The sequence below is a fragment of the Podarcis cretensis genome (assembly GCF_951804945.1).
Source record: "Podarcis cretensis genome assembly, chromosome: 16".
In the NCBI taxonomy this organism is placed as follows: domain Eukaryota; kingdom Metazoa; phylum Chordata; class Lepidosauria; order Squamata; family Lacertidae; genus Podarcis; species Podarcis cretensis.
In genome coordinates this window covers 26,013,415-26,027,400 of record NC_137186.1, presented here as the reverse complement: position 1 = coordinate 26,027,400, position 13,986 = coordinate 26,013,415, and the positions used below count along the sequence as shown (strand labels likewise).

Below are 13,986 nucleotides of genomic sequence, written 5' to 3'. Positions count from 1 at the left end.
GTTTGACAGTGGAATGGTCTCTCTCGGAAGGCAGTGGGGTCTCTCTTTCACTGGAGGTTTTTAAGCAGAGGTTGGATGGCCATCTGTCTAGGTTTATTTAGTTGCATTGCAGGGGGTTGGACTAGATGAGCACCGGGGGGCCCTTTCCAACTCGATTATCCAGAAGAAAAGATTGGACTCTCTATCATACAGGAGAGCTTTTCAGCCACAGGGCCACATTCCCTTTGGGACAACGTTTGTGGGGGAGGGGGACATGCCAGGGGTGGGCAGGGCAAAGGAAAAATGGGTGGGGCAATTGATATGCAATGCACCTGGGACCGAGACTTACTCGTGGTCGAGGATCCCGCTGGCTGACGGCCCTTCGAACTGCTGCATATGGAGGATGGTGGTGAAGTCCTCCTTGCGCTGCTCTGCCTTCTCCATGTGTGCCGGTAGGTGGCAGTTTAGGAAGCAGACCATGTTGCCAAAGATGGAGAGGCGGATGCTCACCCCGCCTTTATTGCCCTGCATTGGGGAGGGAAGGTGGGGGGGGGGAGAAAGGTATGGATCAGCTGCCACCAGGGGCTATGCCTTCGCTCTGAGCCCTTGGACCCATGCACACTTTCTGTTAGGCTTCAGGGAATCGAGTTCCTCCCTTGTGGCAGCAGATAAGGAGTCTTCTTAACAGTTGGAAACTTTAATAATCACAGCGAGAGAACAAAGACCACTCCTCCAATTTGCAGTGTTCCCAATTAAGTTCCCTCCTCCCTCCATCCCTATTAAACTACGTCACTCCTACGTCTTGCAATCTGAGCTTGGAGCCGCTATGTTTTCTGTTCTGCCACCATATATATATATATATATATATATATATATATATATATATGCTTTTATTGATTTACAAAAGTGTGTGCAATGTCTCTCTCTCATATTTTTTTTCCCATGTAACATTTTTACAAATCAGTTTCATTTGTTGAGACATTAGGAAGAAAAAGGGAAAAGAGGTGGAGGGGGGGAAAGATGGGTGGGGTCGGGTGGCAATGTTTCTATTTTACTTACTATATGTGGGGTTTTGTGTCAGCGTTGCTTGTGCAGGTTCTCTGCTGTTCGCTTGTGTTCCTTTGGTGGTGAGAGAGGTTGGGGTTGGCCTAGGGTGGGGTTGTTCATTTGTGGTTGGCTGTGTTTTCATGTGTGAGTTGGGTGGGTGGGTGTTTTGGATTAGGTTAGCCCTACTGATTTGTATGCTGTTGGTGGATTTTTGTCGTGGTCTTGTTGGGTTGTGTATGTGATAAAGGGGAGCCATGAAGGTGTCTTCTTCTATTTGTCCCTGTGTCAGTTTCAGTTTATTAGTTAATTTTTCTAGTAGGGCTGTTTCCCATACTATTTGGTACCATTGGTCCATGCTTACTCCTGACAGGTCTCTCCTGTTCTGCCACTTTCTGAGCTCTTCTTGACCTCAGGGAGAGCGGAGGATTGCTTTCCAGAGAGAGTGAATCTGTTAACCCTCCCCCCCCAGTGTTTCTTCTCCTAACTGCTCCCAATCCAGTATTTCCCAGCTTCTACCTTCTGAACTATGCCCCTCTGCAAACCGTTGTTCCAAATCTATTCTGTCCTCCTGCTCCTGGGAAGATTCAGGATCAGGATCAGGGGGAGGGGGTAGCTCCCACCTTTTTTTTCAGTGCAGCCCTCCTCAGCACAACCCCTGACACTTACCCAGTATCCTCCCAGTCCCGTCCTGGTGCAGTCCGTCTGGATGTCCTGTAGAAACGGCAGGTGGTAGTACTTGGCAAAGACCATCAGGATGACACCTTGCATCCGCACCGTGCTCACCTGGAGGAGCGAAAGGCAGTGAGAGAGCCAGGCAGCATGGTGCAATGGTTAGAGCACCTGGCTAGAGGGCCTGGGAGACCGGTGTTCATTTTCCCACTTGGCCACAATGAAGGTCGCCGGGTGATCTTGGGCCAGCCACTGTCCCTCAGCGCTACCTACCTCACAGGGTTGTTGTGAGGGTTTAAAGTGGGGAGGTGTGGGGAGAACTACATACACCACCCTTGAGCTCCTTGGGAGGAAAAGTGGGATAGAAATGCAATAATGAATAAATATATCTCTCCACCCTCGCAGAAGGCACGGCACTCAGTTCGAATCCTGAACACACACACCCCAGACTCAGGATGGGAGAATCGCAGGCTTATCTGCAACAGCAAAGTGTAATTAAGGAGAATGGAACAACAGAAGTAGAGAATCACAAAGTTGGAGGGGACCACTGAGGTCATCTAGACCAACCTTGTTTCTCAATTTGACCCTTTTACATGGTTTTGTATGTTTTGTGGTATTTTATGCATTGTGACTTGCCGTTATTTTTTATTGATCATAGTTTAGTAATTCTTTATTGTAACTGACAAGTGTAAACTGTTTAATTATTATTTGTTGACCTTTAATTTTATTGTTTACTATTCTGTTACAACGGATTGCTGAATACAGTCGTACCTTTGAATTCCAAAACGTTCGGAAACCAAATTGTGTTTTCTGATTGGCTGCAGGAAGCTCCTGGAAGCCGAAGCCGAGGAAGTTCCGTCCGATGTTTGGCTTCCAAAAATATTTTGCAAACCGAAATACTCACTTTTTTTTTTTTGCGGCATTCAGGAGCCAAAATGTTTAAGAACTAAGCTGTTTGAAAACCAAGGTACGGCTGTATTGCTGTATTTGATCTAAGCTGTTTGTTTCAAAGTTATTGTGACTTTTTTTTTTTGGTACTGGATCAGAGGATCAGATTGTTATTACATGTGTGACCTTTGCTGGCTATTTTCTTGTTTCTTCAGCTCGTGAATCACCTTGTGTATGTATAGTAACATAGGAAGGCGGTGTTACAAATTAAAAGTGAACTGAAATGTACAGTAGTACCTCGGGTTAAGAACTTAATTCGTTCTGGAGGTCTGTTCTTAACCTGAAACTGTTCTTACCCTGAGGTACCACTTTAGCTAATGGGGCCTCCCGCTGCCGCCGCACGATTCCTGTTCTCATCCTGAAGCAAAGTTCTTAACCTGAAGTACTATTTCTGGGTTAGCAGAGTCTGTAACCTGAAGCGTATGTAACCCGAGGTACTACTGTATGTGTATTCGTGGAAAGTCAGCTTATTGATGGCTACCACCCATGATGGCTGTTATGTACTGAGTTGAATAGGATCCAAAATGCAGCAGTCTGATTGGTCCTAGAACAATAGGATCCAAAATGCAGCAGTCTGATTGGTCATAGAATAATAGGATTCAGAATGCAGCAGCCTGCTTGGTCTGCAGGAGCCACCCAATCCAGCTCCAGATGGAAGTGAACCCACAATCTGATTGGCCTACAGGAGAATTCCAGAATTAGCCAATCACGTGCAGCCCATTGTGTAACTAATGTATATAAAGCAGATACTTTGGGGAAACTTCCATTCCTCCTCACCACTATGAGCTGAATAAAGAGCATGAAATCCACTCTCGACTCTGAGTATATTTCAAGGGCTTTGCTGAGCCTCCACAGCTGGGGGCAGCAATGCTTCTGAATTCCAGTTGCTGGAAACCACAGGAGGGGAAAGTGGGCTCTTGTGCAGGTTTCCCAACAGGGATCTGGTCAGTCATGGTGAGAACATGATGCTGGACTCGATGGGCCATTGGCCTCATTCAGCTGGCCTCATCTCATGTTCTTATGAGTTATGCACAGCGCTCCATTTTCAAAGTGTGTTTCCTTTCTGTATTATATTACCTCGTATGCCACAGTGAGAATAGCATATCCAGTTCGAGAGCACAAAAGTAAAACATGCAAGGGAGATGGAGTTGTCCCAAGGTGATCTGGCGTGTTATGAATGTGTCCTGGAAAGCTCTGGTTGTGTGTGGGGTGGGCAGGGCGAGAGAGAGAGAGAGAGAGAGAGAGGAGTAGAGTCAGGCTGTCAGAGCAAGCCCATCCCATCGCCCCAAGTCACACAGAGGCTGTCCTAAATAGGGAGACAGCACAGCAGGATCCTCAGCCCTTGAGAAACCAGCAGCCGCTCCTCTCCCCTTCGCCGTCACAACAGCCTCCCAAACGCTCTGATGCTCCTCGTCTCCATGGCATCGCCATGGAGACCGCTGTGATGTTATCGTCGGGAGCAGGGCAGGGTTCTGAGGTCATCTGAGGAACTCAGGCAAGAAAGCACCCAAAGCAGCACGCCTGGAGCACCCTGACTTTGCCAAGGCTATTGGTGCCTCGCACCCTCAAATCCTCAAAAGCGGGGCTGTGGAGGGAGGGAGGCTGGCACCTGCAACACTCACAAGGGGCATCGCCTCAGCCAGCCTTTGCGTCCCTGAATCCCACCAGCGCCACAGTCGCTGGGCCAGAATGGGCTGGTGCATGCAGATCTTTGCAATCTGGGCTGTCGTCTGAGGTTTCGTGTGCGCCTTGGGGACACATCTCTCTATGCGAACCTGCCTCCCTGTGTGAGCACCTTCTCTCAGTGCCCTCGACGTCAGAGGAATGAACCAGAGAGAGCCTTTTTGGTGCCCGCTCCCAGGTTGTGAGGTTCTCTCCCAAGAGAGGTCAGATTGGCTCTCTCCATACAGAGATACCTCGGGTTAAGTACTTAATTCATTCTGGAGGTCCGTACTTAACCTGAAACTGTTCTTAACCTGAAGCACCACTTTAGCTAATGGGGCCTCCTGCTGCTGCTGTGCCTCCGGAGCACGATTTCTGTCCTCATCCTGAAGCAAAGTTCTTAACCTGAAGCACTATTTCTGGGTTAGCGGAGTCTGTAACCTGAAGCGTCTGTAACCTGAAGCATCTGTAACCTGAGGTACCACTGTATTATCCTCCCACTGGTAGGCTAAGAGAGGCCTTTGAAAGCTGAGGATCAGATGATGCAGATCTACTGGGCTGCCATCCTGGCAAACTGGATTGGGACACCATATCAAGCTGCATCCCATAATGCGCTTTAGGACAGGAGTGGGCAGGAAATCTGTCTGGATCGACTGGGAGGCTGCCACATCGAGAGGGCAGAGGCTATGGGTCAGAAGAGTGGACCCATGGGCAGTGACAGACATTATGTGCATTTGTGTACAGTGGACGCTCGGGTTGCGAACATGATCCGTGCGGGAGGCACATTCGCAACCCACAGCACCCGCAACCTGCAGCACCGTGTCTGCACATGTGCAGGTTGTGATTCGGAGCTTCTGTGCATGTGCAAAGTGTGATTCAGCGCTTCTGTGCATGTGCGAGCGCCGAAACCCTGAAATAACCCATTCCGGTGCTTCCGGGTTTCAGCGCGTCCGTAACCCGAAAACGCACAACCTGAAGAGTCTGTAACCCGAGGTATGATTGTATTCTAATGAACTGAACAGAGTGAAAGGTTATGAGTCATGGGGGTGCAGAGATGGGTTGTGTGAATGGGGGTGTGAATGAACTTAGTGCTTAGCTTATATCTTTAGTTACTATTTTGTTAATGTTTTTAATATTGTTTTATGGATTCCAAATGCTGCATCGATTTGTTAAACGCACCAGTTGTCACAACTGTGAGGTTTAGCTTATTTTTTAGTTGCTGTTTTTTATAGATTGCAATTTTTTTTGGATAATTTGTTAATTCTTTTATATGACGTATGATGTATTCGCGATGTGCTATCATGTTTTATTATGTTATGGTTATTTATAGGTTGTTAAATCGCTTTGAAGGGACGCGGGTGGCGCTGTGGGTAAAAGCCTCAGCGCCTAGGGCTTGCCGATCGAAAGGTCGAAAGGTCGGCGGTTCGAATTCCCGCGGCGGGGTGCGCTCCCGCTGCTCGGTCCCAGCGCCTGCCAACCTAGCAGTTCGAAAGCACCCCCGGGGGCAAGTAGATAAATAGGGACCACTTACTGGTGGGAAGGTAAACGGCGTTTCCGTGTGCTGCGCTGGCTCGCCAGATGCAGCTTTGTCACGCTGGCCACGTGACCCGGAAGTGTCTCCGGACAGCGCTGGCCCCCGGCCTCTTGAGTGAGATGGGCGCACAACCCCAGAGTCTGTCAAGACTGGCCCGTACGGGCAGGGGTACCTTTACCTTTAAATCGCTTTGAGATTCATTTGAATGAACAGTGGCATAGAAATGCAATCAATCAATCAACCACAGCTGCCCCACCCCTGGCTTATTGCTCACCACTACCATGGCCAGGGACCAGGGACCAGCGCATTGCCAACAGACACTTGAGATCTGCAAGGCTAACTCCCCCAACACCTACCTGCCCACCAGCTGATGTCACTTGTGACATCATCTGATGAGTGGGAGGACAAGGTTAAATCCTGCACTGGCAGTGTGTACCGGTTTTGAGCAAGGAACAGGGGCACATAGCCAAAGCAGCAGGATTTTACACACACATCCTGCTCATCAGCTGGTGAGTGGAGGGGTTAAATCCTGCTCGTTTCAGCAAATTTCCTAATTCAGAACCCCTTGCTGAAACAGTCAAGGAAAGGAAGCATAGCGAAAGGAAACCCAGGAACCACAGCAGGGAGATCAGAAATCATACTAGAATTAGTGAAGAATTAGTGCGGGTGGCGCTGTGGGTTAAACCACAGAGCCTAGGGCTTGCCGATCAGAAGGTCGGTGGTTCGAATCCCCGCGATGGGGTGAGCTCCCGTTGCTCGGCCCCTGCTCCTGCCAACCTAACAGTTCGAAAGCACCTCAAAGTGCCAGTAGATATATAGGTACCGCTCCAGTGGGAAGGTAAACGGCGTTTCCATGCGCTGCTCTGGTTCGCCAGAAGCGGCTTAGTCATGCTGACCACATGACCCAGAAGCTGTACACCAGCTCCCTCGGCCAAAAAAGCGAAATGAGCGCCGCAACCCGAGAGTCATCTGTGACTGGACCTAATGGTCAGGGGTCCCTTTACCTTTTAAACTCAATTTTGGATGTAAGAAGTGCAAACTCTTTTTCGGATTGCTTTTTATTGTGTACTACATTTTCTTTGTCTTGCTATGTTTTTTCTTTTAAAACCAATAAAGCAGTTTTAAAAAGAAACAGTCAGGGAAAACCTCCTTTTAGCAGTACCCTGAAAGGTACTTTGACGTGCTCCTTTATTTTTATTATTACAGCCTTTATTTAATTTTTTTTACACCTCACCTTTTCTCCAATGCCTGGATAGCTAAGTTGCTGATAACACCAAGATCACAGGTTCAAGCGTTGCATGGGACAGGTTGAGTAGATGACTGTTGGTGTCCCTTCCAACTCTACAATTCTAAGCCCTGACTTTGGAACTTCAAGGCACCTTGCAGCGGACATCATTGTGATGTCAGGTGATTGACAGGTGGGCCTCCTGTCCAATGCGGCTCATGCATCCGATCCCAATACGGATTTGGCCCATGTAGCTTCACACACACACACACACACACACACACACACACACACACTGGTAATCTAAACTGCTGGACTATGCCAGAATGGCAAAACTAACTGGGAGACTCAGGAACCAAGAAGACAAGGACTTTAAAAAGGAATGCGGGAAATTTACAATTTACTTAGGAGAGCACTGTAAGCAAAGCAAAACTTTAGCTGGACTATAAGAATCACTTGTAAAGTAACGAAGTTTATGGATAATTTGGGGAAATGGAAATAGTGGAGAACATATTGATATGCAGTCTTAATTACTGTAATAAGGACCCATGTAGGAGATGGGCAGGGGGAAATCACGAGAGTCAGAGAATCTCACAAAATGATTATAGAAATTGTTTGATTGTAAATTTCTATTGATAAAAATTAAAAAAAAATTAAAAGAATAACAACAACAACTGTGGGAATAATAACACCGTCCATTAATTCAGTTTGCATTGATCCTGGCTTTAAAAAAAATCTGTTAGTACAAACAACATTCTGATTCACTGTTGTTATTTTGTGTAAAAATTAATTTTATCAGCCCTCTGATTATTTGCAGTTATTAAAAGCATTTGCATTCGTAACCAAGAAAGAAAGCCCCCCCCCAACATTCTTAACCTGTCCTCAGCTTGTCACTGAGTTCCCCTCGGTGCTTACCAGTACAAAATTAAATGGACTCAACACCTCCATGAAGAGTTCGCTCCACTGGTCTGTGAAAAGAGCATCTTTGAGCCGTTTGTTGATCATGGAGTTCACCTCCTGGAGCCTGAAAACAATTCAAAATTGTCACCAGCTGGCAGGCAAACATTTTGGAAAGAACACTCTGCTCTCCAAGCACTTTCATGGGATAAAGAAAATGGAGGAAGTCTCATGTTCTTATAAATAACCCCTCTTTTTTCCATAAAATTTATATACCAATTGATTGTAAAGCAAAAAGTCTCAGAGAGAATAAAACTATAAAACTAACTATAAAAACAATTCTTCAAAAGATAAAATCAGCAATGAACTAAAAACAGATTAAAACTTACAGTAATTTTTTTTAAAGGCTTTTCTAAACAAAAATGTTTTTTTAGCAAACGCCAAATAGAGGGCAGGGAAGGCACCTGCCTGGTGGCAATAGGTAGTGAGTTTCAGAGATTAAGTCCCACTCTAGAAAAAAAAGAAGATTGATTTCTTACAAATGCATAATGGGTATTATGTGGGACCTAGAACAGCGCCAATTCCGTAGTTCAAAGCAGCCGAGGATTTTTCAAGCCAAGGATCAGAGGGGGCTGAGCTCACCCCACCCACAGGGCTGAAATCACTTCCCCCACCAACACAGTACAAAAGACTCAGTGGCTCTACAAAACCTCGCCCTGTACCAATTCAAAATCAAAAGGAGAACCTGTTCTTCTGATTCAAGATATGAGAGGGGAAAACCACATAATTGCCAGATAATGGAATCATAGAACTGTAGAGTTTGTTCTGAGGTTTGGGCTGAGTTGCTGCTACGTCAAAAAAAAATCTTGGGCATTGTCCTTTTTCAACCATTCTCCGTCAATTTAGGAGAAAGGAAATCGCATCTGAAAATTACAAAAGGGGAGGGAGAATTTGGGGTGGCGTGCCTTGATTTGTGAAGATTGCATTAGGGAAACTTGGCTGCAAAAAAACAAACAAACCCTGCAACACTGTGCAAAAATGTATATATTATTAAATTAAAGGTCGGCAGTGAATTTTTAAAAAGAAAGATCTACAAACTGATGTAGGAGTTGAAGGAGCAGGGTATGTTTAGCCTGGAAAAGAGGAGGCTGGGAGGAGATATAATAGCCATCTTCAAATATCTGAAGGGCTGCCACATGGAAGATGGAGCAAGCTTGTTTTCTCCTGTTCCGGAGGGTAGGACCCAAACTAATAGATTCAAGTTACAAGGAAAGAGATTCCAACTAAGCATCAGGAAGAAATGTCTAACAATAAGAGCTGTTCGAAAGTAGAGGTCGTAGATTCTCCTATGTGGGGCTACCTTTAAAGGTAACCCGGAAACTACAACTAATCCACAATGTGGCAGCTAGACTGGTGACTGGGAGCGGCCACCAAGACCATATAACACCAGTCCTGAAAGACCTACATTGGCTCCTAGTACGTTTCCAAGCACAATTCAAGGTGTTGGTGCTGACCTTTCAAGCCCTAAATGGCCTCAGCCCAGTATATCTGAAGGAGCATCTCCACCCCCATGGTTCAGCCCGGACACTGAGGTCCAGCACCGAGAACCTTCTGGTGGTTCCCTCCCTGCGAGAAGTGAGGTTGCAGGGAACCAGGCAGAGGGCCTTCTTGGTATTGGCGCCCGCCCTGTAGAACACCCTCCCACCCGATGTCAAGGAAATAAACAACTATCTGACTTTTAGAAGACATCTGAAGGCAGCCCTGTTTAGGGAATTATTTAATGTTTGATTGTGCTTTTAATTCTGTTGGGAGCCACCCAGAGTGGCTGGGGAAACCCAACCAGGTGGGCAGTGTGTTTATTTTTCTCTGTCTTTGTCTTTGTCTTCTTTGGAGGTTTTTAAAGCAGAGGTTAGGGACGCAGGTGGCGCTGTGGGTTAAAGCCTCAGCGCCTAGGGCTTGCCGATCGAAAGGTCGGCGGTTTGAATCCCTGCGGCGGGGTGCGCTCCCGCTGCTCGGTCCCAGCGCCTGCCAACCTAGCAGTTCGAAAGCACCTCCAGGTGCAAGTAGATAAATAGGGACCGCTTACCAGCGGGAAGGTAAACGGCGTTTCCGTGTGCGACTCTGGCTCGCCAGAGCAGCGATGTCACGCTGGCCACGTGACCCGGAAGTGTCTCCGGACAGCGCTGGCCCCTGGCCTCTTAAGTGAGATGGGCGCACAACCCCAGAGTCTGTCAAGACTGGCCCGTACGGGCAGGGGTACCTTTACCTTTTACCTTTAAAGCAGAGGTTGGATGGCCATTTCTCATGGATGCTTTAGTTTAGATTCCTGCATTTCAGGGGGCTGGGCCCCAAGGTCCCTTCCGATTCTATGATTCTAAGTGGGGAGAATGAAACTTAAAGGTTGTGGAGGGAGGCTGAGAAAGAGAGAGAAACTAAACAAGGCAGACTTGGCCATCTCCAGTCCCAGATGCAGTGGCGTAGCATGGGGGGTGCAGGGGGGGCCGGCCGCGCCGGGCGCAACATCTGGGGGTTAGGGTTAGGGGGCGCAAATCCACGGGTTAGGGGGCGCAAATTACTTGCCTTGCCCCGCATGCTGACAACCCACGCTACGCCGCTGCCCAGATGTTCACATCTGGGAATCACTGCCCTGAGCACCGTTCATTCACCCTGCAGAGTTGTGTTGGATGGGAGTTCACACACACTTAAACACACACTCTAGAGACATGCTTTGCCAAAAGGGCAGTCCATGGCGGATCCTTTTCCTTACCCAATGGTGATCATGTCTGTGTCGTTGGAGTCCCCCGTGTTGAGGTGCAGGAGCGAGGTCACGTCCGTGGGAGGCATGGCTGTACCAACGTTCCAGGTCACGATAGTGATGCTAAAAGGAAACAGGGAGCCTGGCGTCAAGGGTCATTAATATAAACTCAAGGCTGGATGACTGTCACGCACTCTATTTGGGGCTGCCCTTGGGCCTGGTTTGGAAGCTCCAGCTGGGGCAGAATGCTGAGGCCAGACCGCTGACAGGAGCTTCTGGTCAAGAACATGCAGCCCCCTTGTTAGAACACTTCCACTGGCTGCCCATCTGAACAACATAGGGAACACTTGAACCCAGTACATTTCCAAGCACAATTCAAAGTGTTGGTGCTGACCTTTAAAGCCCTAAACGGCCTTAGCCCTGTATACCTGAAGGAGTGTCTCCACCCCCATCGTTCAGCCTGGACACCGAGGTCCAGCACTGAGGGCCTTCTGGTGGTTCCGTCACTGCGAGAAGTGAGGTTACAGGGAACTAGGCAGAGGGCCTTCTCGGTAGTGGCACCCACCCTGTGGAATGCCCTCCTATCGGATGTCAAGGAAATAAAGCACTATCTGACTTTTAGAAGACATCTGAAGATGGCCCTGTTTAGGGAATTATTTAATGTTCGATGTTCTATTGTGTTTTTAATATTCTGTTGGGAGCCACCAAGAGTGGCTGGGGAGGCCTAGTCAGATGGGCAGGGTATTATTATTATTATTATTATTATTATTATTAGTCCTTGCTTGAGCACGGAAATCACCTGCATGAGCATCATTGGTTGTTCCCCAAGTTGGTGAAGCTCATGAAGCCCATTTGTCAACAAGAAACCAAGCTTTTAGTGTCATCGACTCAGTCCTGTGGAACTCTCGGCCACTAGAGAGTCAGCAGGTGCCTTCTGTGCCAACGTTTAAACACCTGCCGAAAACATTTCTGCTCTGTCAGGCCTATGCAGGCAATTAAGAACACCGTTGGGATTCCATTCCACCTTTTGCTGCAGACATGGGATTGTTGCGTGTCACACGTCTGTTTACATTCCAGCACAGATTGCTGGCGTGAGCGGAACTTCCGCTCTGTATAGTTGTTGTTTTTAGCTCTCTCTCTGAGAAGACGGCAAGGAGAGACGACATGTTTCTTTGTCCTGATTTATGTTTAATAAATGTGTAGCTCGGTATATATCTACAGCCTCAAGCCTCTTCTGTTGCGCAGTATACACTGCTGAGTAAAGTGTGCTCAAGTCTGTAAGCTTGGGTCGCTGATGTACGTCGGAGCAGAGGTCAAAGAATCTCTGCAGCAACAAGGCTGAGAGGGAGACGTTCCAGTTGGGGCTGAGACCCCCCCGATTCCGACAAACACACCCTTCCACATTGGTTAATTGATGTCTGTTTTTAACTCTCTAACCTTTTTACAGTTTTTATTTAACTATTTTAATGTTTTACTGCTGTAAACCACTTTGATTTTTTTTTTGACATAGCGGAATATAAGTATAGTTAACCTTGGTTGTAGAACGCTCCGGACGTCGGACATTTTGGCTTTTGAACGCCAACAACCTGGAAGTGAATGCTTCCATTTTTGAACGATTTTTTGGAAGTCTAACGGCTTTCGAGGTGCATTTCTCCATTTTTTCAATGGATTTTGCCAACAGCCCCATTGTGCCTAGGTTGTCAAACATTTCAGAAGTCGAACCAGAATGTATTACATTCGACAACTGAGGTTCCACTGTATTTTTGTAAGTAAAATAAAATAATAATTATGGGTTGTTGTTATTAGTATCATCTTTGTGCCCTTCACCCTAAAGTCCCAAGGAAGGTTACATTAATTTGCACTATTAAAAACAGTTTAAACAACTTACAATCACAATCACAAAATAAGGTAGGTCCCTGATAGGTTTGCCATATTTTGAAGAGCAAAAAAGAGGACACATTTGCCAACTTACCGTATTTTTCCGTGTATAACATACCCCATGTATAAGACGACCCCTATTTTTGGGGACTCCAGATTAAGGAAATGGGGAAAGATTGCACAGAGTTGTTGAAGTTTGGGGTGGGGGGTTGCCGACAATCACTCACCCGCCTGACCACCACTGCCAATCACACGCCTCGACGAACCCACCAATCATCTGCCCACCAATTGCGAACCCAATTGTCGCAGCAGCAGCCAATCCCCTTGCCACAACCACCAATCACCCGCCCAATTGCCGGTGACATCTCCTGCTCGCAGCAGCCACCAATTGCCCATCCTCACTCTGCACTATCCGTGTACAGTGGATGTTTGGCTTGCGAACGTGATCCGTGCAGGAAGCCTGTTCGCAACCCGCAGCGCCATGTCTGCGCACACATGGGTTGCGATTTGGCACTTCTGCGCATGCACAAAGCACGATTTAGCACTTCTGCGCATGCGCCAAATCCCAGAATTAACCTGTTCCAGTACTTCCGGGTTCGGCGCGGTGCACAAACTGAAATCACACAACCCAAAGCGTCTGTAACACGAGGTATGACTGTATACGATGACCCCCATTTTTTTTTAGTAATAATAGAAAAAATCATCTTATACATGGAAAAATATGGTATACTTTTAACTATGGATCACTATGAAGAAAGCGGACATGTGCTGGAAAAAAAGACACATGGCAACCCTAAAACTGTCGAAAGCCAGAGTGGCAACCCTAAAGTAAGCTGGACTGAGGCTTGCTAGGCTGAGATTCAGCTAGCCAGAAACACTTATTTCACATTCACACCTGCACACCAGGCATGCAGGGAGGATCTGTGCAGATGAAGTTGCCCCCCCATCAACAAACCACAGACAGAGTTTCCTTGCCTCACCCCAGACACCATCATTCAGCTGCAGGCTTGTGAGACGTGGTGTTTCATCTGAGACAAGCAGCTTCCAAGAATTTTGCAGATCAAGACAGTGACAGCCTTTGAACACCCCAGTATTTTATGCCTCAACCACCTCCTCATTAATTCAGAATTTGCTACCTTCATACATCACACAGGCATCTTCTAGGTGTAGTTTTAGACATCTTAAAAAGGTTATTTAGACAAGCTTACGCTGCCACGTGAGTGACCTAGTTTTGCATTTTTTGCCTTGCTGGTTTTTTTTACCTCAGACTTCATTATGTTGATTATGTACAGGAGTACATATAGCAGTATAGAAATTTATGCATAAATGAATACATATTTATACAGAAGATGCTAACTTCTTTTATTTATTAACTCTGCCTGCCACACTACA

General features: G+C 47.0%; 1 protein-coding gene across 3 annotated transcripts in view; it reads right to left on the bottom strand.

Moving 5' to 3' along the window:
- The window catches only part of INPP5J (inositol polyphosphate-5-phosphatase J), a gene marked incomplete at its 5' end in the record, with an annotated part of 40,186 nt that overhangs the window by 13,263 nt on the left and 12,937 nt on the right, over positions 1 to 13,986 (bottom strand). For all 3 annotated transcript variants that reach the window (XM_079956560.1, XM_079956562.1, XM_079956561.1), the window contains 4 exons: positions 329 to 504; positions 1,693 to 1,809; positions 7,980 to 8,088; positions 10,729 to 10,839. In XM_079956560.1, the coding sequence (XP_079812686.1) occupies positions 329 to 504; positions 1,693 to 1,809; positions 7,980 to 8,088; positions 10,729 to 10,839 (513 nt within the window). The remainder of the gene's footprint in view (positions 1 to 328; positions 505 to 1,692; positions 1,810 to 7,979; positions 8,089 to 10,728; positions 10,840 to 13,986) is intronic.